Source organism: Zootoca vivipara, chromosome 1 (genome assembly GCF_963506605.1).
Source record: "Zootoca vivipara chromosome 1, rZooViv1.1, whole genome shotgun sequence".
Classification (NCBI taxonomy): domain Eukaryota; kingdom Metazoa; phylum Chordata; class Lepidosauria; order Squamata; family Lacertidae; genus Zootoca; species Zootoca vivipara.
Genome location: NC_083276.1, coordinates 30814730 through 30841555, shown reverse-complemented (window position 1 = coordinate 30841555; position 26826 = coordinate 30814730). Strand labels below are relative to the sequence as shown.

The following is a 26826-nucleotide window of genomic DNA, read 5'->3' as shown; positions in this document are numbered from 1 at the left end:
GGTCTTGTCACTGAGAAAACTGTGACAAATTTCCAATAAACCCCTGGATTTCCTGGAAGAACACAGCACAAAAGCTATTGCAGCAGAGGAACTACATCTGCCGGTGTCTTTAATGTTTGTGCTGGAAAAGCAAGTGCAGGAGTGTAAGGAATATACTGGGCTAGGGGCCTCCTCTTTCTTTTATCATGAACTGGCACACTGCAATCTACATGTTACATACCCCAGTGCATGCTGTATTTCACAAGCAGATTATCCACACACACACACCCATGACCCCGTATCTATTGCAGAGTACAGTACCGTAGTTGGAGATTCAGATTAGCATGAGGGTTATTCCAGTTGGACATTCCTAAAGCCCACCCCCTACTCCTCCCTTAAAAGAGATTGAATTTCCTTTGCATATTTTTCTTTGGAAGAGGAGCAGTAGATGTGTGGTTGGTTGGTTCTTTTTCAGGAAGAGAGCGGAGCACTCTGTTGAGCTCTCTTTCTCAATGTGGATTTACAGTTTGGTGGTCGAAGAGGAGCGAATGAGCCTACATCTCTCGGTGGCAGGGGGTGAAAGACGCCACATTTTTCCAAACTAGGATTTATGCTTAGAGAAGAAGAAGCTTGCCTTGGCTTAGGGGCAGGGGCAGTTTCTCTTGCACCCCAGGATCATGGCCTGGCTGTTTGCTAGAAATTGTTTCGCAGAAATTGCCCCAGGAGGCAAATTGTCCTCTTACAAATTCAGAGCATGGAGCAAAGGGGCTCTCACTGCATACATGCCGGAGGCCACCTCTTTTCCTGGACCAAGGGACCACCACGGGTTGTACCAGGTGTCTGTGGAACAAACAGATGCATTCTGGGGAGCACTAGGTAGAAGCCGGCTTCTGTGGATCAATCCTTTTCATTCTGTCAGTAACTGTAACCTGCAGCAGGGCCACCTGTCCTGGTTCCTTGGAGGGCAGCTGAATGTAGCAGGTAAGGAGAAAACCTGCTGTTCTCCCCCCCCCTGCCTGTAGGGGGGAAAATTCTAACTTCCATAGACTTGATCCTTTTTCATTATCCAGTATAAACATTCCGTTCAAGGTGGCAAAACACTCGAAGGAAGCTGGTGGGGCCGGGGGCATTGCATGGAGCTGTGATGTGCGTTCGAATCCCTCCTCAACCGTGAAGCTCACGTTGGGTAGCCATGGACTAGCTACCATTTATCAGACTGGCTTACCCCGCAGGGTTGCCGTGAGAAGAAAATGGGAGAAGCTACCCATGCTGTCCTGGCCTCTTTGGGGAAAGAATAGGATAAAAATAAATGTGGCAATAATAATATGATGTACAGAAAAACAATGGCAGGCCTTAAGGTGAGATTCATTGCCTTGTTGCTTTGTGCCAGATCTGGGAATTATTTTATTTCTTATAGATTAGATCATAATCTACTGACTTTGGGATAAAAGTTCTGTCCAAAACTTCTTGCAGTGTGCCTGGTTTTTGCACCCTGCAAGTTTAACATGCTGGGGTTTGAACTTCCACATTCCGGTCACACCAAATTTGACTCCAGGGGGGCTCAGACTGACTAGAAGAGAACCACAATATAATCAAATAATGAGTGGAAGCAGCATGCAAACATGTGGAACACACTGTGCGAAATGTGTGGTGGGAAATATCTGGCTTCCCAAAGTGCACTAATGGATAAAATTGTTTATTTGTTCAAGTATGTGCCTCTTCTTTTGCCTATTGATATACACCAAATATTTTCCATTTTAGCGTTCAAAGATTTAGGGTGCAACCATTGGCCACATCTTTGATTAAGAATTCTTCTGGGACAAGATATTGCCGCCGCCATCTTTCTGTTCCTTTGAGTTGCCACACAATCTATTATTTATTTATTTCATTAAATTTATATTCCGCTTAATTGTTTTTTTTAAAGAATAAAACCCTCAAAGCAGCTTACAAAAAGAGTCTAGCCTGGTCCCATATCAAGTACCCAGGTGCGATTCTATATCCTGACTGACAATCGTCTCCCACGTCCTAGTCCAACACTCTAAACATTATACCACACTGGCTCTGTTGAAGGGTAGAATATATATGTTTAAAATAACTAAGAAAAAGGAGGTTGTAAAGTGGCAGAAATGGAGACTTGGTGAGCAGTGACCCACACCACGATTAACATAAACTGTGGAACGCTATCTATGATTTGCTGAGCGCCAAAGTGTCTCACGTTGTACCAAATAGCTGATTATTCAGCTGTGTTCATTGTCTTAATAACTGCTATAGAGAGACTGGGGATTAAGAAATGAATCCAAGTGTCTAGTAAACAGAAACATATTTGAAATGTAATGGCCTGGTGGCACTGAACCTTACTTTCCACTACAATTTCAGATGGGCAAAATGAGCAACTAATGTAGTATGAGTTGTGAAACGAAATAATACAAGCTGTACAGCTAATCTATTACAGGATGTACAATCTACAAAGCTTGTGCAACTGATGTGTTTTGGGCTGTGCAAATAATTAACTTGGGATGTACAGCTTTGACTTCTGCATATTGATAATAGGTTGTGCAATTGACCTTAGGCAGCGTAGTTGACAGCAGGCAAGTGCTACCTGCACAATCTACTGTACAAATTGTTACAAATCAGCTGCAAAATTATCACTCAGCAATCTGATGGTGGCCAGTCTGTTCTTGTACATTTATGCGAATACTTAATATTGATAATTCCAGTACTTTTAGGTGTTAATAATATTTATTATGCTTTTGTGTATGAAGGAAACCACTCAGAGTGCCTGGGGCAATAATGACACTATTATTATTATTATTATTATTATTATTATTATTATTATTATTATTATTATTTACTATCCAATTTCTCCATAACATTGGATAAACTGCAGGCACCTGAGCATGCCATAATGAGCATCTTCTCTTTTAGTCAACTGTTTGGATAGGCATGTCCACAAAGCCCCCAATAAAGTTGCCCTGATCTGGGAGAAAGATGAGCCTGGGCAAGAGGAACGGATTACATACAGGTAATTGCTTGCCTTTTTGCGCACCCAGGCGGGGGGTGGGGTGGGTGGAGCTGCATTTAAAAACTATTCGGTTTTCTAATATGTGTGGACATCATTCACCTGGAGAAAATGCCACAATGCAGTCAGTTCATAGTTCCCATTCCAAACCGTTAAGCTCAGCCTGCAAGTTGCAATGCTGTTCTGTGTCTTAATAAAGGTAAAGGGACCCCTGACCATTAGGTCCAGTCGTGACCGACTCTGGGGTTGTGCGCTCATCTCGCATTATTGGCCGAGGGAGCCGGAGTACAGCTTCCAGGTCATGTGGCCAGCATGACAAAGCCACTTCTGGCAAACCAGAGCAGCACACGGAAACGCCGTTTACCTTCCCGCTGTAGCGGTTCCTATTTATCTACTTGCATTTTGACATGCTTTCGAACTGCTAGGTTGGCAGGAGCTGGGACCAAGCAACGGGAGCTCACCCCGTCACAGGGATTCGAACCGCCGACCTTCAGATCAGCAAGCCCTAGGCTCTGTGGTTTAACCCACAGCGCCACCCGCGTCCCCTTCTGTGTCTTAATATCAGACCTCAAATTTCAGTATATAAAGAGATGGGCAACCTGTGGCCCTCCAGATGTTGCTGGACTCCAGCTGCCATCAGAGCAGGGCTACTCCTGTTTTATACCAAGAAGAAAAAATTTCCTCTAGCCCAGTATGGCATTAGCCTTCCAGATCTTTCTTATTCCTCTTACTTTTGATGGAAGATACAAGGGAGTCAGTGCTAAAGGTCATCAATGGGGTGCTCTATAGTTATTGTCCTTAACATGATTCAGAAGAGACTGGTGGGTTTGTTTTTGTGTTTTTTTTAAAGAGGGTATCTAAACAGCCAGGTGTTTTCTTTGGACAGAGAATTGCTAGAGATGACATGCCGCCTTGGGAACACCTTGAAGCGACATGGTGTGAAGAAAGGTGACCGAGTCACCATTTACATGCCCCCGTGTCCGATGGCTGTGGCAAGTATGTTAGCCTGTGCCCGAATTGGAGCAATACACACAGTGGTATTTGCTGGATTCAGTTCCGTTGCATTGGCTGACAGGATCCATGATGGTAAGAGTCTCCCTCGCTGAGGACTGTACATGTCCTTTTCTTCATTTTTCTTTTACTATATGTACAGCCTCAGGGACCAACTGAGCATGCAGAAATAGTGATTTATATGCAAATATTTATGCCGTAAATGTTCTCCTACCAAAAGTCCTTATTTATTAGAGTGGTGCATCCTCCAGTCTTGATGGAAAAAAAAGTATGGTAACGGGTGTCTTAAAAAAATAAATAATCATTTTAATCATGACACTCTTTCCCTCCCTTCTCCTGCATTGGAATCTCCCAACCCAAGCCTGATCCCAACAGCACTGCAGAGCTCATGGCAGGCTGTGGAATTATTTTATAACAAAGCACATTTGTGAAGAAATCCCTACCTGCATCAGGAAGGGATTTTCTAGAAGAAGGAATTCACCCCCTGTATATGAAGTGCTTGAGCTGGGGGGAAAGGGTTAAAAAAAGGGTAAAGGACCCCTGGACAATTAAGTCCAATCAAAGGCAACTATGGGGTTGTGGTGCTTATCTTACTTTCATTCTGGGTCATGTGACCAGCAGGGTTAAACCACTTCTGGCGCAATGACGGAAACTAGAGTCCATGTAAACGCCATTTACCTTCCTGCCGCAGTGGTACCTATTTATCTCCTTGCACTGGCATGCTTTCGAACTGCTAGATTGGCAGGAACTGGGACAGAGCAACAGGAGCTCACCCCGTCGCAGGGATTCGAACTGCCAACCTTCTGATTGGCAAGCCCAAGAGGCTCCGTGGTTTATACCACAGCGCTACCCGTGTCCCATGCAGGGGGAAAGGGTACAGTATGTTGCATCTGTATTGTTTTCTTTCACCTTCTCCAGCTCAGTCTGAAACTGTGATCACAGTCAACCAAGGCTTGCGAGGGGGCAAGTTGGTTGAGCTAAAGCAGACAGTGGACCAGGCTGTCGAATTGTGTCCAAATGTGAAGCGTGTTTTTGTTTCAAGGAGGACTGATAAGAAGGTGCCCATGTCAGGCCTGGATCTACTGCTGGAGGAGGTGAGAACCAATACCCCACTCATAGGCTGTATTTGAACAACATTGTTGGCTCCATAAGCCATAGTTTATGTATGCCATGGCATAAGCCATACATAAGCACTCGGGCCACGTGCTCCTCTCATGCCTCTCTTCTTCTTCTCCTCCCTCCCGCCAGCACATAACAGCATGGTGGGAGTGGCCATTCGCAGTGCTCACCTGCAATTTCATACATTCGTTTATTTAAAATGTTTTAATGCTGCCCTGAAAATATTCTCAACCTTCTCAAAGCAGTTTACAAAAAAATAAAATAAAAAGTAAGGTATATTTCTAAGATTCAATTAGCTGAAACATCAACATTAAAATGAAATACATATTAGGATATCAGTAACAGTGAAAACTAAAACGGTAGAATATGTAATAGAAAACCAGACTGAAATATTTAAGGCCCATTTAAGTATAGTAAGGAAGGGAGCCCGGTAAACCTGCTATGGAAGAGCATTCTGTGAGGATGGGACCAGCACACAAAAGGCCCTGCCTCTCATGAGCTCATATATCTTACTGGCAGACATGTGAGCAGGGGCTCCATGACTGATGGTTCCTACATATAATACATTTCTAAAGCTGCTGTCAAACATCTGGGGGGGGGACCCACTATTTAAGCCTTTTCATATCCATTACTGAGATGTTATTGAGGAAGAGGAAGAGGAATCTGTAGGAATCTGCATTAGGATAATCAACTTTTTTTTAAAAAAGGGTGCCAATAGCAGCTTCACCCTTTGGAGTGAGATTTTAGCAATAGGGGAGGGGTATTTAATCCTGCTTGCACAGTTACCTGATTAAAATTCCCCGCCCCCCCCAAGAGAAGCTCCATTTGTTTTTTCAGAAATAGAACAATAAGGTAGAAATTGTGTGGTAGTGTCAAACTAGACAAGATGCTAAATACAGTATGTAAGTTGCAATAACATCTGCTTTCAAAAAGCATATTGAAATATACTCGGAGTCGAGAGTGAATTTCATGCTCTTTATTCAGCTCGTAGTCATCAAGGAGAAGAAGAGAAGAATGCCCTTTTCCCCAAACCATCTGCTTATATACATTATTTACACAATGGGCTTTGCGTGATTGGCTACTTCAGGGCTACACCTGTGGGCCAATCAGTTTGTGGGTTGACTTCTGCCAGCAGCCTGATTGGCTGATCCTGCAGGCCAATCAGGTTGCGGATTCACTTCCACCTGGAGTTGGATTGGGTGGCTCCTGCGGACCAATCAGACTGCTGATTCTGGATCCTATTGTTCTATGATTCAGCTCAGTACATAACACATATAGAAGACATGGGGTCTATTTTCATCATTTTTATGGGGATGCGCCATAGCTTAGTGGCAGAGCATCCGGCCAGTTAGTGTGTAGACAATGGCCCAATGGTCTGACTACATGAGGCAGCTTCCTATGTTCCTACCCATATCAGTAGGAGCGATGGAGGCTATACTTGTGGAGCTAATATACTGTCAAGCTTCTTTCTTCATTCATGAGAATTTGAGATGTGCTTAAAAAAACCCCAGAAAGCTTGGGGCAGTGGGGATGTGTGTGTGGAAAAGGTGGGCCCAGTCCCACTAAACTTCCTTATTAATTTGGCCCTTGGCGCAGGGGGAAGTGAAGGAGGCCTGGGGGCTGTGAAGAGAGCCTACTGAGAGAGCTTCTCTGCTTCCTGTGACAGGAGATGATGAAGGAGGACGTGACCTGTGAGCCTGCTGCCTTGGAGAGTGAAGATTTGCTGTTCCTTCTCTACACTTCAGGAAGTACTGGGAAACCCAAAGGACTGGTCCACACCCAGGCAGGTTATTTGCTGTACGCTGCCGTCACGCACAAGGTAAGTACGCACAAATGTACAGGGCAGAGAGATCCCGCAACTTCACAGAGGACAATTAAACCCTGCTAACCTGCCATGTCAGATTTCATTCAATGCATCTGCTACCAGAGAGCCGTGCAGGAGCTGCCGGCTATAATTTACTCCTCACTAAGGGAGGTTCTGGGCTGGTCACAGGCTCGTCAGCAACTAAGGTGACAGCAGACCCAAAGCCAGGCACAGCGAGCAGCCTTAATTAAAACTGGTGTCTCACCACAATGAAAGCTGTGTAGACGCTTTGGGGGATGTGTTTATTTGGCTTACAGAGCTCAAACCAATTTCGGTACAGATGCAGGCTGGGAAAGAGCTATGCTTAAAAGGCTTCTTGGATGATGAAAGTCTTCAGTAGGTGCCAAAAAGGCAACAGACATTACCTGTCTAATGTTGAAGGGGATGGATTTCCAAAGGGTAGGTGCCATAACACTAAAGACTCCGTTCTTATATGGTGTGGTGTGGACCTCCTAAGAAGTTGGTATATAGGCAGCCCTCACAATGATTGACTCAGGTATATAAGGATTGAGGCAACATTTCATGTATCTGTATAGGACTTTATACACCTTGAGCTTACAGTAGCCCGGTCAGCCAATGCATTTATTTCAGGCATCCCCAAACTTCGGCCCTCCAGATGTTTTGGACTACAATTCCCACCTTCCCCAACCACTGGTCCTGTTAGCTAGGGATCGTGGGAGTTGTAGGCCAAAACATCTGGAGGGCCGCAGTTTGGGGACGCCTGATTTATTTCAACAGTAGGGTAACGTGTTGGTGATATCCTGCCCAAAGAGCAGTTAAGCTCTTGCATTTTCCACCAGCTACAGCTTCTGGACCAACCTCAAGGGAGAGCCCCACAAGGAGTGCATTGCAGTAATCCTGCCTGGAGATTACCAATGTCAGTGGTCAGGATTTCATGGTCCAGAAACAGCCATATCTGTTTTACCAGTGAAAGCTGGTAAAAGGCACTCCTAGCCACTGAGGTCACCTGGGCCTCCAGGGACAAAGATGGAGTCAGGAGCATCCTCAGGCTACAAATGTGCTCTTTCAGGGGCAGTACAACCCCACCTAAAGCAAACAATTGAACAATTATCCAGATTGTAGAGTTACCCTTTCTAGGGAAAATCTAGTAAGTTTTTATAAAGGTTGCCAATGACTTGTTTGCAATTAGAATCATAGCATCATAGAATTGCAGAGTTGGAAGGGACCCCAAGGATCATCTAGTCCAACTACCAGCAATGCAGGAATATGCAGCTGTCCAATTTGGGGATCAAACCTGCAACCTTGGCATTATCAGCACCACACTCTAAACAACGGCCTGTTTGCAGTATTAAGCCCCCATTACAGATGCACTCTAAATCCCACTGCAATGGGAGCCTACTGTCAGGTCAGTGTTAGAGAATTGCAAAAGTATAGACCAGACCTAGACATCTCTATCAAAAGTCATTCTCACTGTATTCAGTGGGGCCTATTCCAAAGTAAGTGTGCATAGGAGTCTAGCCTTTCTCTGGAAGCCTGATCCCAGGTTTACAGATTAATATAACCGATAATGGGATTTAATTCTGAGTAAATATGGTCAGTTCAGATTAAGAATCAAGTGAATTCATCATCAGAAGTTACATTTTCCCACTTCTAGCGGCAATTCTTTGGCACAGGACATAGGAGAAGGCATCTGTGCAATATGTCACTTTGAGGCTACTCTGTGATTTGTTTTATCCATCTCCTAATGTATTATTTTTAAAAGGAAATGCAGACATTAGCGGCTATAAATTTGATTTCAGGAGCTGTGCTGGGGAAGAAATACTTAACCCTTTTTTCATAGGCTACTATTGCAAAGAAGTTGGGATGCGGGTGGCGCTGTAGGTTAAACCACAGAGCCTAGGGCTTGCTGATCAGAAGCTTGGCAGTTCGAATCCCTGTCACGGGGTGAGCTCCCATTGCTCGGTCCCAGTTCCTGCCAACCTAGCCGTTCAAAAGCACATCAAAGTGCAAGTAGATAAATAGGTACAGCGGGAAGGTAAACGGTGTTTCCGTGTGCTGCTCTTGTTTGCCAGAAGCGGCTTTGTCATGCTGGCCACATGACCCGGAAGCTGTATGCCGGATCCCTCAGCCAATAAAGCGAGATGAGCGCTGCAACCCCAGAGTCGGTCACGACTGGACCTAATGGTCAGGGGTCCCTTTACCTTTTATTGCAAAGAAAATCCCCCCTCCCCAGCTGCTTCTGCACTGGCAGGTTCTCATAAATCAGAGGGGAATAGTTTTGCTCAGAAAAATGGCTCACAGGGAAAGGATTAAGCATTCATCCAGTGTTCAAATGTGTGGTGCCCAAACCTACATTTTCCTGGAAAGGAAAAACAAAAAAAGGTGGAATATTGGTCACAGAGCTTCCAAATGCCTTTGAAAACCACAAGATCGGATTGCAGTGGATTTCTGCTTCTTTCTCGGTGGTGTCTTCATAATGAAGCAACCCAGAGAATGGCACGTTTTCATTGCAAACATGCTGACCCACACTCCTCAAATCTGCTCTTTTGGAATCCTCATCTGTCACCAGGAGGATGACATTGCTACAGCAACCCCAAAACAATAAGCTCAGAGAGTGGGGAGGGGAGAGGGCACAGGGTATTGTTTTGCATAACAGCTGCAGAAACAACAGCCAAAAAACAAACAAAAAAAAACCCAGAGAGGATGCATTTGATAATGATCTGGTTTAAAAGAAGGCAGGAAGTGAAACAACAAGAAATGGACCCAGTAAAAATAAGTTTTGCCAAGTGGATCATCAGCCATGCAGCCCAGTTGTTGCTGAATATGCTATAGCTCTATTTTGCTCCAGGGCAGTATTAAAAAGTCAGCCACATTTATAGCCAGGGGACTGAGCAACAGAAATTGCAACAAGCTCTGAAATGATGATTGTTGGTTACAGCAAACCTCCCTTGCCAAGGAACAATCCGGAATGTGACGTTAAGGTTGCAGTCACCTTTATAGAGGCCCCATGCAAATGGCCTCATGAGCCAGTTTGGGACCTATGTCAGGCCTAATTAGGCTCGAAGACAGTGTTGTCCAACCCTGCTGTTGATAGAGCCAGTTTGCTGTGGTTACACAGTTTTATGACCACTGCTCCTTAGAAGTTGACTGTATACATTTCTGAGTTGAACACTGAAGAAGACCACGTCGAAACAGTGTCATTATCCAGATCACGGTCTTATTATTTGCTATGATTTGCATCGACAGATATCGCTAAGCTATTCAAATGATTATATCACTGGATGAATTTCATTTTGATACTATATGGGCTGTACTCTTGAATATCGCTTTGCTGCAACTTATAAAGATATACACAAAGATATAGATTTATGCCCTTATTATTTATCGTTCTTCGGTCTACGTGTTGCCGCTGTTGTCTTTAGTCTGCAGTTTGCAACACAGGGGTTAGTTGATTTAGACTGCAGGCACCCTATATATAGAAATGAGCAAACCAGTGATATTTTAGGGAGCAGGCTAGCAGGCGGGGCCCATGACTTACATCAAAGGAACCTAGAAAACACAAAACACTGTTGCTGTATGTAGGTTTTATTTTATTTGCTTTTATCTTATATTTTGGAAATGTACATCTAGTTGTTTTTTCTTTATTTTTGGGGGGAGCCCCCAAGAAAGTGAGGCCCTAAGCTTGTTTAGCTTATACGTAAATCCGGCACTGGGTCGGATCATTTTAAAGCAGTGAGGGTGTTACAACTCTGGATAAAACAAGCATGGCCAGCAGGCTATGCCACTTTTACCACTACTGAGATTGATCATTGCTATGAACACCACTGCACCCAAACATTTGGTCTTTCCATTTTGTTGTTCCATGACATTGTTTCCCATTGGACTTGTTCACACAATGCTTTTTAAATAGAAGTATCTGTCTCTTGACACCGTATTAGAAAAGTTTGTTTTACTCTAAACATGTCTGGCCAGAGATATTAAAGGGAAGAAAAACAGGAAGTATGAATGTTGGCAAGTTTTCCAGCACGAAAACAGTACCCCGGTGTTATGTACTGAGCTGAATCCTAGAACAATAGGATTCAGAATCAGCGGGAGCTACCCAATCCAACTCCAGGTGGAAGTGAATCCGCAACCTGATTGGTCTGCTGGAGCAGCCAATCAGGCGGCTGGCAGAAGTGAATCTGCTACCTGATTGGCCTGTAGGAGCAGCCAATCAGGCTGCAGGCAGAAGTCAATCCATAATATAATTGGCCCACAGGTGTAGCCCTGAAGTAGCCAATCACGCAAGGCCCATTGTGTAAATAATGTATATAAGCAGATGGTTTGGGGAAAAGAGCCATTCGTCTTCTCTTCTCCTCCTTGATGACTATGAGCTGAATAAAGAGCATGAAATTCACTCTTGACTCCGAGTATATTTCACTGGCGACGAAGGTGGGATTCTGCTGAGCTGACCGCCACCACGCACTGCACCGCAGCACCGCCACCTGCTGCACCGCTGCATCGCACCGTGCATCCAGGCTTCAGCTCCAGGACCCAAGGAACCCAGAATGGCAACCGACAGCAGCTTCTCGCCATTCAAACCAGCATCAGGAGACTGGGAAGGGTACGCCGCCCGTTTCAACTTCCTCCTGCAAGCGAAAGAAGTCACCAACGATGCCATGAAGAGGGCGACATTCTTCAGCGTCTGTGGAGAGGAGACGTTTGAAATCGCCCGGGCTCTCCTTGCACCTAGAGATGTTGCTACCGTCTCTTACAAAACAATAATGGAACGGCTGAAGGAGCACTTCTCACCACAGCCCTCGGTGGTAGCTTGCCGAAATGCCTTCTACGCAAAGCGGCAAGCCCCGGGGGAAACCATAACTGGGTTTGTGACCTCCCTCCGCCAAGCCGCCCGGTTATGCAACTTCTCAGAATTGGAGAACATGCTTCGTGACCGCCTCGTCGGTGGCCTGAGGGACGAGATGTTGCAACGACGCCTCTACGCCAAAAAAGACCTCACGTTCCAGATTGCTCTGGAGGAAGCCCTGGCAACCGAAGCCGCCGAGAGGTCAACGCAAGAGGCACGACCGGCCCCGCCATCCCAACCGAGGGTCTACCACGAAGACCTCACCGACGAATCCGAATCTGACAGGGAGGAAGTACACCGAGTACAGCGGCGCACTCAAGCAGCACACACACCACAGCAGCCTCGACGAGAAGGAGGGAACTGTGCAAGCTGCGGGGAGAACCACGAGAGGAGGACCTGTCGTTTCCGCAACGCAGAGTGCAGGCAGTGCAGAAAATTGGGACACATCGCCCGGGTGTGTCGGGCTCGACTCACCCGTCGACAAGCATCAGATGACCGACCCAGGAGCCCCAGGTCACACGGCACCATGCACCAAGGCAACTCGACGGAGATCACGGACTACCAGGTATTCCAGTTGCCCCATCCCAGCACAGAGAAAATTTATATAGAGGTACAGATAGAGGGAGCCCCATGCCGCATGGAGCTGGACACGGGTTCAACTCTATCCATAATCTCGGCCCGAACATTAAGGGAACTGTGCCCTAATGGGGGTCCCAAACTAAGGCCGGCCCCATTCACCCTCCGGGACTTCCAGAAACGTAAGGTCCCTACTATGGGGGTGGGGACCTTCAGGGTGCAATATCGAGGGCGAAAGCAACAATTGGACTTGCTGGTAGTTAAGGGCCCCTACGTTAGCTTACTGGGACTGGCATGGTTTGGACCTCTGGGGCTAGCCGTTACCGGGGTGAACCGCACTAGCTTACAAGTGGACGTGGACGCCATATGCAAAGAGTTTCCAGGGGTTTTCGATGGGGCATTGGGACGATATACAGGACCCCCCATTGCCCTACAGCTGGACCCCGCTGTACGACCCATCAGGCACAAGGCCCGCCGGGTCCCGTTCGCCCTGAAACCCCGCATAGACGAGGAATTGGACCGGCTCGTGGAGCAAGGAGTGCTGGAGCCGGTGCCCAACGCCCCCTGGGAAACTCCAATTGTCACACCCGTCAAGCCTAACGGTTCGGTCCGCATCTGTGCAGACTACAAATGCACCATAAACAAGGCTCTCACGGCCCATGCATACCCAGTGCCAGTGGTCAGCCATGTCCTCGCCACCCTGGCTGGGTCAAAAATCTTTGGCAAACTGGACTTGGCCCAAGCGTATCAACAGTTGCCTGTGGACGAAGCCACAGCAGAGGCTCAGACGATTGTGACGCACAGAGGGGCATTCAGAGTTAAGCGGCTGCAATTTGGCGTTAGCGTGGCACCAGGCATATTCCAGAATCTAATGGACTCTCTCCTTAAAGGGATTCCTGGCGTCACCCCCTTCTTCGATGATGTACTGATCGCCGGGCCCACACCAGAGGAATTTGAGGACCGCCTCCGCTCCGTCCTGCACCGTTTCCAGACGGCGGGCCTCAAGGTGAAGCGGGAAAAGTGTTTACTGGGAGTGCCGCAGGTGGACTTTCTGGGATTTAAGGTGGACGCAGAAGGGGTCCATCCAACCGGTGACAAGGTACGGGCCATCTGTGAGGCCCCAGCGCCCAAGAGCAAGCCCGAACTTCAGTCATTCTTGGGACTATTGAACTTTTACCATGCCTTCCTTCCCCATAAGGCAGCGGTAGCGGAGCCCCTACACAGACTCCTAGATAAAAGGGCCCCTTGGGCGTGGGGCCAGCGACAAAGGGCCGCATTCCAGGCAGTCAAGGACTTGCTCGTCTCGAACTCGGTCTTAGCACACTTCGACGAGAGGCTGCCAGTGGTGCTGGCATGCGACGCCTCTCCCTATGGCATCGGCGCTGTCCTGGGACACCAACTCCCGGATGGAAGAGAGGTGCCGGTGGCATACTTCTCCCAGACGCTTGCTGCAGCCGAACGAAACTACTCACAGATTGACAAGGAGGGTCTGGCAATCGTGAAGGGCGTAAAAAAATTCCATGATTTCTTGTACGGGCGGCCCTTTACCATAGTGACTGACCACAAGCCGTTGCTTGGCCTGTTTGCCCCTGAGAAGCAGACCCCCCAAGTGTTGTCTCCACGTGTCCTCAGGTGGTCAATTTTCCTTGCCGGCTACCAGTATGCACTAATCCACCGCCCTGGGAAGGCGATGGGCCACGCAGACGCCCTCAGCAGGCTACCACTACCAGAAACAGGCCCCGACCCAGCGCCTGCGCAAGAGGTTATGACCCTGGAGCTGCTTCCCGACCGACCCATTCAGGCACAAGAAGTTGCGCACCATTCCACAAAAGATAGGGTCATCTCCCGGGTCCTGGACTGGGTGTGGCGAGGATGGCCCAGCAGCAGCCCCGGGCCAGAATTCGCTGGCTACACAAACCGCAAACATGAACTGTCGGCCCACAAGGGGTGCCTGTTATGGGGAAGCAGGGTTGTTGTTCCCCAGCCCCTCCGCAAAAGGGTCCTCACAGCCCTACACGAGACACACCCAGGGGTAGTGAGGATGAAGGCCCTTGCCAGGAGTTATGTGTGGTGGCCGGGGATTGACAGAGAGATAGAGGCCTGGGTCCAACACTGCCAGACCTGCCAAGAATCCCGCCCGGATCCCCCAAGGGCCCCAGTCCAGCCCTGGGAGTCCGCCCGACATCCATGGTCACGCTTGCACGTGGACTTCGCTGGCCCCTTCCAGGGAAAAACATTCTTCATAGTGGTGGATTCCTACACCAAATGGCTGGAGGTCGCACTGGTACCATCCACTTCTACGGCGGCAGCCATCCGGGTACTACGTAAGCTGTTTGCGACCCACGGGCTCCCTGACACCCTCGTCTCGGACAATGGAACCGCATTCACGTCAGAGGAGTTCCAGACCTTCACAGCGCAGAACGCCATCCGCCACATCCGCTCAGCACCATTCCACCCTGCCACCAATGGCCAAGCGGAGCGCATGGTGCGGACCACCAAGGACAGCCTCCGCCGCATGACACAAGGGGACTGGGAATACCGCCTTGCCGCATTTCTTCTAGCACAGCACAGCACCCCAAGCACAACGACGGGCCGGAGCCCAGCTGAATTACTAATGGGCCGGCGCCTTGCAACTAGACTGGACCGACTTCACCCCGACAGAGCTCAGGATGAGGTAGTGGTGGGGAAAGGCAGGAACCCCCGGACATTTGTGGCCCAGGACCCAGTGTATGCAAAGAATTTTGGGGCAGGCCCAGCATGGGTACCCGCCACAGTCACCAAGGTGACCGGTCCCGTGTCGTACGAGGTACTAACGGAAGGGGGGCAATGTTGGCGCCGCCACTGCGACCAGCTACGACGACGATTCCCAGGAGGAACCCGGGAGGAGAGCGGGACAGAGGGGTCCCAAGGGGACAGCAGGGCAGTGAGGCCTGTAGAGCGAGAGGGGTGGGCAGGGGAAGCAGAAGCAGTAGGCACAGAGGGGCGCCCCGAGGCTGGAAGGACACCGGAACCAGAGCTACAACCTAGTGGTTCAGTGGCGCCAGACCAGACAGCCCTGGCACAGCCAGCAGCCTCGGAACACGAGCCAGAACCAGAACCCCTGACCAAGGAACACCCCAGGCCACAACGCACACGGAGGCGGCCAGCAGACCTTGGGGACTACGAATGCAACTTCCCGGGCAGGACTGGAACTTAGAGGGGAGGGGTGTTATGTACTGAGCTGAATCCTAGAACAATAGGATTCAGAATCAGCGGGAGCTACCCAATCCAACTCCAGGTGGAAGTGAATCCGCAACCTGATTGGTCTGCTGGAGCAGCCAATCAGGCGGCTGGCAGAAGTGAATCTGCTACCTGATTGGCCTGTAGGAGCAGCCAATCAGGCTGCAGGCAGAAGTCAATCCATAATATAATTGGCCCACAGGTGTAGCCCTGAAGTAGCCAATCACGCAAGGCCCATTGTGTAAATAATGTATATAAGCAGATGGTTTGGGGAAAAGAGCCATTCGTCTTCTCTTCTCCTCCTTGATGACTATGAGCTGAATAAAGAGCATGAAATTCACTCTTGACTCCGAGTATATTTCACCCAACTATAGATAACTTCTACCCAATAGATGTTATGTAAACTTGCTGGGTGGAGAGGAAGTTGTTCTCATTTCTTACATCGCTTGCTTTCCTGCAGTATGTGTTTGACTACCATGATGGAGATGTCTTTGGCTGCATGGCAGACATTGGCTGGATCACAGGGCACAGCTATGTGGTATATGGCCCTTTGTGCAACGGAGGAACTACAGTCCTTTTTGAGAGCACTCCAGTGTACCCTAATCCAGGTAAAAAACTAAACTAAACAGTAGGCACAATTAATGCCTATGGACAAGGCTGTTAATGTATGGAAGGGATGGCCAGCTGTTGCCTTAAAGTGAAGTTGCCTTTGTAAAACCCCACTTCTTAGCTCTACCCTTGGCAATAAATACATTAATCAAGGTGTTGTGAATTTTTTTGCTCCGTTTCATTCGTGAGAAAAAGGAGTCATGAGTCACTCTGCATACATATACTACCAAAGGTTGCATCCTAGCTTCCTTCCCTCACCAACCTTGCTTGCCCTCCTTGCCCTGCCAAGCCTCACCCCGTTGCCAACACTTCCCCCACCCTTTACATTTGGACAATCTGCTCCCTTTACAACAACACTCCAAAAAAGCCCTCTGTGGCTCACCTGGGCCACTTGCCTGGGCAATCCACCTGCATCTCTGTCCTCCTGTTCCCTCTTCTTCACCAGATTCCTCCTTGCCTCTGCCTCACCTGAGTAGCCTGTGTCAGCATCCAAAGGGGGTCAAGAGGCCAGCTGGCTAGCCCCCAGCTGGATCATGCCCTTCCAGCCAACATGCTGGACGATTCCCCCGATCTCTGGTGCGATGTAAACCAGCGACCCAGACTTCAAAAATCTGAATACACTATATTAGCAGAGTGCGCTGTGCGAACAGAAGCGGCGTGAGGAAGCTTGTGAAAGCACAATAACAAGCAGATTTATTAAGCATTAATCAGGACAAAGAAAACATGTCTCTCCTTCGTCTCCTCAGAGAGAGTCACGAAAGCAAAAGCTATACACAACGGAAGTTCCCAGCAATCTGTGCTGGTATGTAAACAGACATGTGACACGCAACAGTTCCATGTCTGCACTAAAGGTGGAATGGAATTTCCCAACAGCCTGTCTGCTCACTTGCCCATGTGTCCCCAAACCATGGGAGTGGTCAATTTTTAAATTAAATGAATAAAAGCTTCTGTGGTATTTTTTTTAGGAATTATTTTTAGGTGGGTCACAGTGAACAGTTGGAGCTGTCAGTAAAACAAAAACTGAACAATTTATTTATTTTAATTAATGGAGGGGCATGGAGGACCAAAAAAGCCATTTGGTATCACAGTGAGGGACTTAGATAGGGAGAACTAGATAGTGGGGGCTGCATGCAGCCCAAGGATCATGGATTAAATAAAGAAGAGGTTGTCAAGTTAAAGGGAGGCCAATTGGCCCATTTAGAATGATGCTCGTTCATGTCAAGTTTGGCTTCATGTGCTTGAAAAATACAACAAAGCATAGCTAATTCAAACACAGGGGATAACGATGACTTCCTGAGGTAACTGGTTTCATATTTTTATTTCAGGACGTTATTGGGAAACTGTGGAGAGGTTAAAGATAAATCAGTTCTATGGAGCCCCTACAGCTATTCGCCTACTGCTTAGATACGGGGATGATTGGGTAAAGAAATATGACAGATCTTCGCTCAAAACCCTTGGATCAGGTAGCTATTGCACTGGATCTTTGCACTCCTATTCATGGCAAAGCCACATAAAAGAATAACCGAGTTTACAAATTTGGTCCAATATTTCGCAGGAGGTGGATTGATGGAATCTGTGGTGTCATCAGGTCAGGACTTTGGGGCAGAAGTCCAAGGCAGACTTGAGTAGGAGGGCCCCCAAACACGTCGGAGCTGGCTTATCACACTTTGAAGTACCTGCAGTAATCCACATGGCCATCAAAAGAGCTCCTCACCCAAGACTCTTCAAGGCCAGAGCCTAAAATTACACAACAGCTCCGCTGGGTGGAATGTGGAAATGATCAGACAGATCCAAATATATTTATATACTACTGCTGCTTCACAGAGAATATATAAGGGAATGCAAAAAGGGCTGGCTGACAAGAGATTTAATTTATTCCATTGGACAGGGTGTTGTGAGGTCTAAAGCTTGCAGGCGCTTCTTTCTTACAAGCTGTTTGTTTCTTTTCTTCCTCTTGCAGTGGGAGAACCTATCAACACAGAAGCATGGGAGTGGTACTTCAAAGTGGTTGGAGATGGACGGTGCCCTGTGGTTGATACCTGGTGGCAGACAGGTAGGAAGACTATCATTTTACACAACTTGTTAAGTAGGATCTGAAGAGAACCCATGCAGTTTCAGTTATTTGCACAAAAGGATGCATTCAATCAATCAATAAACTTGTCCCAGTAAAAGAAGAATGGATACAAAAACTTATGGAATATGCAGAAATAGCAAAACTTACTGGAAAAATACAAAATCAAGATAGCAAACATGTTTTAAAAGGATGGAAATGGTTTATTGAATATTTACAAATTGTAAACAGATATGAACAGTGGCAGGATTGTTGTACAGTAATAGCCTGCAGTTTCATAGGAGTATATATTTAAAGTAGATGAATAAATGAACAAATTAAGTTAATTTGGATATGCAGAAAATATTAAAAATAAATTTAAGGAACTGCAGAAAGAGGGGGAAGGAAGTCAAGTTTCAAAATGTTAAAATGACTGTAAAATTATTGAAATGTATAAACCTGAAAATCATTCATTCATTCATTCATAATGAATGAATGAATGAATGAATGAATAAATAAATAAATAAAATGAATGAAAGAAACTTGTCTTCTCTCCATGCTCCTTATGAAGACCAGTGGCTCAGGCCTTTCTTGACATTCTTAACACAGGAAAAGCATATTTGCCTTTTACATACAAAGAACTGGAGATCATACAAAGTAGAAATGTTTTCTTGTTAGCATTCTCTTGCTGACCAGATTTCAAGGGTGTTGAAGTTTTGTTTTGTTTTGTTTAGAAACAGGAGGCATCTGTATTACTCCTCGACCTTCAAATCCAGGTGATGAGATCCTTCCAGCCATGGCCATGAGACCATTCTTTGGCATCAAACCTTCCCTTTTGGATGACAAAGTAAATTTTAATCCTGTCTGTCTATCTATCTATCTATCTATCTATCTATCTATCTATCTATCTATCTATCTATCTATCTATCTATCTATCATCCACTTTTATATAAATTCTCAATCATGTAAACAGCAGTCGATATTAAAAACTAACACACACACATTAGCAAGAATCTCAGTCTAATGTGGCTTGTAGGTCAAGATTTTTGGAAGGATCACGCAGAATTTGAGATCAGGAATCTACCGTCAAGCTTTTCTTACCTACAGATTTTCCTCCTTTGAGAGATGCTCTGCACAATCTCTCCTCCCGATTTCTTGCATCCTTTTGGGGATTTAGGATGGGCTACTCTCTGATCATTTATGCCAAGGCAGTTTCTGTATTATTTGTTACAATCATGGCCACTGAATAGAAGCTAGGGTTGAACTGAAGAGGAAACACATGTGGCTAATTTGAATCAATGAACTAGCAAAGGCCCAATAATTTTAAAATATTAGAGAATTACCATGGAATAAGCGAAATTGATAACTAGGCTCCAGTGCCAAAGAAGATTCACACTCTGCAACGAGAAAACCCAAATCTTGTTATAAGAAGTATATTTTTGTGGAGGTGTCTCTAGATGTTTTGTCCACAGACATAGAGGTTTGCTTTTAAAACAAAACCCCTGGAATGCTGAATTACAAGCTACTTCCTTGGTTGCACAGCATGAGCTAGATGTGCAGAATACATCACATTGTAATTAATTAATTCATTTTTTTAAGAGAACCCCATATTTCTTGTTTTTAAGGGGAAAGTCTTAACACAGAATGATGTCTCTGGAGCTCTTTGCATTTCTCAGGCATGGCCAGGCATTGCCAGGACCATTTTCAATGACCACCAGAGGTTCGTGGAGACCTACCTGACGCCTTACCCAGGTACAGAATTGTAGAGAGGGAAAGAGGAAAGCAGAGCAGTGAAGGGTTATTGCCACGGGTTAAAAGAAGGGATTCATTAGATTTAGAGCATATGTATTCAAGAGGTTTGTGGAACCAGAGAAAGCTGGTCTCAGGGGGACTCCCTACAGGGACCCTCCCCCAGTCATCCTGACCAGCACTTCGCCCAGCGACAGCGCGAGCAGCGGGTCAGGAGGAGGGAATGAGGAATGGAGAGGGGGCTCCAAGACATGTCAGAGCCTCGGCACCAACCCAGCTGGCCAGAGGAGGAAGGACAGCGCAGCGAGGTGTTGGAGCCTCTGCAATGCTCCAGCCAAAGGACGGGAGAAGGCACGCAGCCCCTTCCGGCGCCCACGTAAGGTCATGCACCCAAACGTAGGGCAAGGGGGCGGCGTTTTGGGGTTCCCAGACTATTATGCTGGTGCAAGAGCAGACAAGCGCCATTGCCGGGTTCTGAATCAGACTAGGCAGTCATGTTTTCTGATGTCTCTGCACTGTAAATAATATGCACAATAAAGCTCTTAAAGACAGAGCAGCCTGGAGCGTCCTTACTTGAGAGTAGCCGCAACAATCCCCTGACAGCTGGGGTACAACTTCTTAGTCAAACTAAGGACACGGCACCATTCACCCAAACAGCAATTGCCTGAACAAGTTTTTAGAAGTGAATAGCAGGTACTTGGGGCCTGATCTGGATCCTGGCAGGGGTAGAGGGCCTCTCGCTGTCCCCTTGTGAAAGCGATTAGAGAACACACTGAACATGTACCTCTAGCTGCACATTGCAATAGAAGCTCTGTCATGAAGAACAAGCTGTCTTTCCGTGAAGCTTCTCTCCCCATGGAAGAACCCCAGGATCCCCCAAGCTACTTTAAAATCTATTGCCTTCAGCACGTTAGAAGTGAAAATGTTGTCTTGTTTTAATCCTCCTAGGATATTTTTTCACTGGGGATGGAGCGTATCGGACAAGCAAGGGATACTACCAGTTGACAGGCCGCCTGGATGATGTCATCAACATCAGTGGTCACAGGCTGGGCACGGCTGAGATAGAAGACGTTGTGGTAAGAAATTGTGTCACGTCTATAGAGTTTTCAAGGTCTCGCAGTTGTCACAGTTGTCTCTGCCATGTCTTAGCAGCAGCCTAAGGAAATGGGCATGTGCTATGAGCCGGCACCTGCCACTAGCTGCTGCAGGACTGACACATGCAAGTCGTATGATGACTTGCCAATCCTTTTACTTCGCCAGTACTCCTCCAGCACTGATTCTGAGCAAGGCAGGGAGGGGATGACAATAATTGAGAAGGCAAAACAAATTTGGTAACCAGAAGGATGTAAATGAATGTCTCCATTTTTATTTATTTGGTAAACTAAACAGCGAATCCCAGTTGCAGAATTTGTGATTTCTACTCACAGAATTCAGCAGGTGCTGGAATCTCAAATGGCTCAACTAATAATTTACTGAAGTCACCTCAGGGAGACTTTAGTGTTCTGCTAAAATGGGATTAGAAGAAAAGGTCCTGAACTACAAGACTTCAGAAGAGATGCCACAGCATTGTTAGTTACCAAAGTATACCCATGATTGCTTCTCTCGGACCACATTTATTTTCTGAAGATGTCATCTCACCCAGTACATCATTCCCTGGTAGCATTCTTTACTTGAGAGCATCTTCAGCTTAATATTCTTTCTGACTTACCCTATATTTTTGTCCTATAGCGTAAACATTCAGAGGTGGTACTTGGTCCCTTTTTACAACTGGTGTATCTTATCTGTATTAACAGTGATAAATAGTAAAGTGGGAACTGGGCTTATCACAGCCTTTTACCCTGTCAGGAGCCTTTAAGTGAATCTTACCTTCAGACCTGCCTGTGTTTCAGAATAAGCACGGGGCAGTGGCAGAATCAGCTGTGATTGGATTTCCTCACAAGATCAAAGGAGAAGGTGAGTAATTCAAGTCTAGCTGCTAATGCTTGCACCCCCTTGAGTGGATCTCCAGTGGGATTTTTCTTTGCACGTTTACTGCATTAATGGGAAGGGTAAACAGGAGCAACGAGAAGGATCTCACTCACAGCATCCACACGGGAACTTCTAATGGTAGCTGGAGTGAGTGCCTGCTTATATCTATTCCTGGGGTTCCAAGCCTGTGGGCACAGGGGGCCACCAGTGGTCTGTGAACATTCAAGCATTCCGTGGCATGGCTGTGGATTTGTGGTGGAAGATGGGCGACTACACACCATTGTATTAAAAATTCATACGGCTCTTGTTGCAATTTATATGGCCTTTTTTATTTCTTATACTGTATTTTACTGTACTGCAGCTTGAATTCTATTTGGAATTCAAGTTGCAAAACAAGACAACATATAATAAATAAAAGCAATTAAAAATCACACAGCTTCTAGCACCGCACGTTACAATGGCTGCAACAGGCAGGGGGAAAAAGGGGGGGGGAGTGATCTGCCAAAGCCCTACGTAATTTTCAAGTGGTCCATGGGGGGGGGGAGTTTGGGAACCACTGATCCAGTTTATTCAAGCCTTGACAGGGAGAAGTGACAGAGGCCAGCTGTTGAAAAGACATGCTGTGGGCTAGGGAAGGATGGCGAGAACAGAGGAAAAGAATGTAGCCCAAAGTTCCCAGACTTTCACCTGCATATCCACAGAGGTCTATTTTATTATACGGAGCACATAAGACCGTCAAATTGATCTTGTAGCACAAGCCTAAACTTTTTTTTTACAGCACAAAATAATAAATAAAAATAAATAAGGAAGATAATTATACCCCACTCTTCTTTTTATTATTCATCTATGTATTTATTTATTTATTTTTATTATTACAAGCATCTGCCCTCTTGTGCACGATCAGCACACGTGCTCCTGCTAACATACATGCTCAAAACGGCACTGAAAGGGGGTGGAATGGGGCAGAGTAGGAATGAGGCAGCAATCTCTGCTTGCATGCGTCCTGGTGATGCACACAAGTGGCCTGGAACAGAAACCTTGCATAAGTGGGAATTCCCCTGTATTAACTTTATAAACTGCCCTTCATCTGAAGATCTCAGCGTGGTTCACAAGACAAAATGCAAATGCATCACTCACAGTGCATATATATATATATATATATATATATATATATATATATATATATATATATAAATGTGTGTGTGTGTGTATTTTAAATCACATGAGACAAATCAACAAAAGAGACTGGGTCAGCAATTAAAAGTGTCACAAAACCAAATAAAAGGGTGCATGGGATTGCATATTGAAGCCTCCTTGCAGCATGCTTCTTACTTTGGCATGTAAGTAATTGCTGAAGCTCCCGGCCACGTGAATCCACATTGAAACTTCTCCCCCCGGAAATTGGAGTGTAGAGTTTATGACATTACCTTCACTACATGAGCAGCAGCTGCTTGGCAGGTGCCATGCCGCAAAAAGTAACACCCGAAGGGGCTCTTCGTTTCCATTTTACTGACACCAAGAGATGGCAGAGGGTTATGACAGGAGTAGAAGCGGCAGTCTGCTTTGGCAGGCACCTCTACGCTTGCTGATGGTGCATCCTGCTCCTGGCTTCCTCTTTCCACAGGTGCCTATGCATTCATTGTGCTGAAGGAGGTCTCTAATCTCTCTCAAGAGAGCCTGGCCTCTGAGCTTCGAGGGCTCATCTCAAAAGAAATTGCAAAGTATGCAGCACCGGAATATATTCAGGTAACAATCTGAGCTATTTTCCTCTTCTGCACATTTCCATCACTTTGTGCTACATAGTGCTGCATGTTCAGGGAGGGATTTAAGGTGATTATTCAATCAGCGCACACATTTCAGCTTCCCAGGAGGAACAACCCCCCACTTCTCAGCCCCCTGTGCAGTTATTGGGGCTGCCCCGACCACCCGAGCCAATTTGGGTGTGCATGTGCAGTGGGGAGGAGGGGGTGAGCCCTGTTGCACTAACAGAAGCCGTTGTGCAGGCTTCCACTAGCGGGACGAGTTAGTTGAATCCAGGTTGGGGCAGGATCTAAGGTAAAAAGCATACAAACTAGCTGTATAACCACTGCAGTAATATTTCTAAATTTTTTTAATGGGCTAAAGTATTCAGATCCTTCTATTCTCACTGTTGGTTTCCTTAGAACATTGTAGCACAGCAGCAATAACCATATTAAGGATCTTGTGGGTTCCAAGAGTGCCTTTAGGGTGCATCTGTTCCCTTCATTTGTTCATTTTATGAGAACAAATACATGTGTGTAGACTGCCTTGAGCACGTTTTACTACATATACTTGAATTTATATCACACCCTTCCTCTTAGGACCTTAGGGTGACATGGATATTTATTGAATTCTCTCTCCCCATCCCCTTTAATTCTCACAACCACCTTGTGCTATGTTTATGCTTGGAGATAGTGGCTGGCCAAGGATGGTTCATGGGTGAGTGGAGATTTGACTCTGGATCTTTCCAGTCTTAAGCCTGGCACTGCACTAGCCTGGGCTCACTCTGACACATAGCATGATAGCTTCTAAAAGCCTAATTTGCCTCAGTTCCAAATAGTCGTACAGTGGTCCCTCGACTTACGAACTTAATCCGTTCCGAATGCACATTCGTAGGTCGAAAAGCGGATTCCCATAGGAAAAAAAAATATTCAGAAAAATTTGTAAGTCGAGGAAACCGCATTTAAAACCGCCAACGGTTTCCGTTCAGATGTAGAAAAATTCGTAAGCATGCGGCCATTTGTCCCGTTCATAAGTCAAAAACTTCAGATGTCGAGTAATTCGTAAGTTGAGGGACCACTGTACCTTAGAAGTCAAACAGAATCCGTTCTGGAAGTCCGTTCGACTTCCAAAATGTTCGAAAACCGAACTGTGGCTTCTGATTGGCTGCAGGAAGCTCCTGCAGCCAATCAGAAGCCATGGAAGCCCCATCAGATGTAAACCAGAACAATCACTTCCGGGTTTGCAGCGTTTGGGAACCAAAACGTCCGAGTTCCAGGGCGTTGGGATCCAAGTTACGACTGTACTGCCTTCTATGAGCTGGCCAAATCGCTGGATTCCTTCCTAAGGGCAATGAGGGTTGAGGGATTTCCTTGAGGAACAATTCATAGTGGGAGGAGCATGGCTGCAGCAGAGTTCCAGACGCAATGTGTACGTGTGTGTGTGTGTGATATATGAGTATATTTCACTTTCTCAGGTTAATGTCAGCAATTTACACTTCCTAGCCTTGCTCTAACCCTCGTTTTCTGGTTCAGGTCACTCAACGTCTGCCCAAGACTCGCTCAGGGAAGATTATGAGGCGAGTTTTGAAGAAGATTGTAGAAAACAAAGCAGATGAGCTGGGAGATCTGACAACCTTGGATGATCATGAGGTGGTGAAAGACATCATTGAGGGACACAAGCAGATTCAGAAGCAACAGCAGGGGCGGTAGCTCAAATGCTCTCTCAAGAAGCCTCAGAAAGAGAATATTTTGCAAGCAGCAGCGATTCCACTGTGAATGAAATAATTCCAAAGCAGCCATCAGAAAAAACATCATTTTCCAAGACTGGGAAAGATTGTGCTGATTAAGGCTGGATACAAAGTCTCTTCCCTCCCTCCCTCAGACTCCCAGCTGTGTATGGGTTCCAAGGCTTATGTATTGTAGAAGAAAGTTGGGAATTTACTTTTTTTGCAGTGAAAGTCTGCAGTGAAGAATCTCCAAACTAAATAAACTTCAAGTTATAAAGAAAATTCACACTGGAACAGACCTGCAAGTCTACTTTACTCCAGATTCTGAGAGGGGGGAAACTCTCGGCTTTCGCCACTTGAAGCATTTATTGGGCAGGTAGTTAAAAGGAGAGGGGAGGAGGCAGTACGGATGTATGAATAGAGAAAAGTATACAGAATAATTGGATTCTGTGCAGAGTTAAACCACAGAGTCTAGGGCTTGCTGATCAGAAGGTTGGCAGTTCGAATCCCTGCAACGGGGTGAGCTCCTGTTGCTCGGTCCCAGCTCCTGCCAACCTAGCAGTTCGAAAGCACATCAAAGTGCAAGTAGATAAAGAGGGACCGCTCCGGCGGGAAGGTAAACGGCGTTTCCGTGCGCTGCTCTGGTTCGCCAGAAGCAGCTTTGTCATGCTAGCCACATGACCCGGAAGCTGTCTGCGGACAAACGTTGGCACCCTCGGCCTATAGAGCAAGATCACCGCCGCAACCCCAGAGTCGGACACGACTGGACCTGATGGTCAGGGACCCCTTTACCCTTTACCTTTATACATAATAATTGGATTCTGTGCAGATCCGGGGCCTTACCGTGACTTATTCCAGATTCTGGACTTCAAAACAATATAGGACAAACACACACGTTTTCAAGCTTTGTCTTTCATGTCACTCTTCCCTTTTATTATTCTAATCCAATAAAAAATCCAAATCAATCCAAAGAAAGTAGCCCTTGCAGTTGGCATTAGCCCACAGATTCCCTGCTAGACAGCTGTATCCAGAGCAGCTCTGGTCTTTAATCAGTGGCTGAAACTACACATGTGCATTTCCACCTGTCTCAGTGAGACACTTCAGTGAGGTCCGTCTGGACACCTGCCTCAGCTGCAGATATTAATTACTGCATGTAATATTGCTGAATGTATTGCAGCCTTGTCAATTACATGCCTGCTCTGCTGGTTCAAATGCTGACCCTCCATGGAAACTAAAGATGTGGAGGAAGTACACCAGGCTTCCTCAACCTCAGCCCTCCAGGTGTTTTGGGACTATAATTCCCATCATCCCTGACCACTGGTCCTGCTAGCTAGGGATCATGGGAGTTGTAGGCCAAAAACATCTGGAGGGCTGAGGTTGAGGAAGCCTG

General features: G+C 46.5%; 1 protein-coding gene across 1 annotated transcript; it reads left to right on the top strand.

The window, feature by feature from the left end:
• Window positions 1-403: 403 nt before the first annotated feature.
• Window positions 404-26781, top strand: LOC118081979 (acetyl-coenzyme A synthetase 2-like, mitochondrial). Its single transcript, XM_035108663.2, has 14 exons — window positions 404-960; window positions 2905-3001; window positions 3885-4084; window positions 4928-5103; window positions 6795-6947; window positions 16055-16202; window positions 17529-17666; window positions 18164-18256; window positions 18988-19100; window positions 19879-20005; window positions 20951-21078; window positions 21892-21955; window positions 23595-23716; window positions 25243-26781. The coding sequence occupies exons 1-14, from the start codon at window positions 657-659 to the stop codon at window positions 25417-25419; spliced, it is 2040 nt and encodes a 679-aa protein (XP_034964554.2). The 5' UTR covers window positions 404-656; the 3' UTR covers window positions 25420-26781.
• The last annotated feature ends 45 nt before the right edge of the window (window positions 26782-26826 follow it).

Bases quoted from the DNA above. Each gene is read 5' to 3' on its own strand.
- LOC118081979 (XM_035108663.2), top strand. From the start codon at position 657: ATGGCCTGGCTGTTTGCTAGAAATTGTTTCGCAGAAATTGCCCCAGGA. The intron at 5,104-6,794 runs GTGAGAACCAAT...TTCCTGTGACAG, and splicing joins TGGATCTACTGCTGGAGGAG to GAGATGATGAAGGAGGACGT. The intron at 16,203-17,528 runs GTAAAAAACTAA...TTTTTATTTCAG, and splicing joins TCCAGTGTACCCTAATCCAG to GACGTTATTGGGAAACTGTG.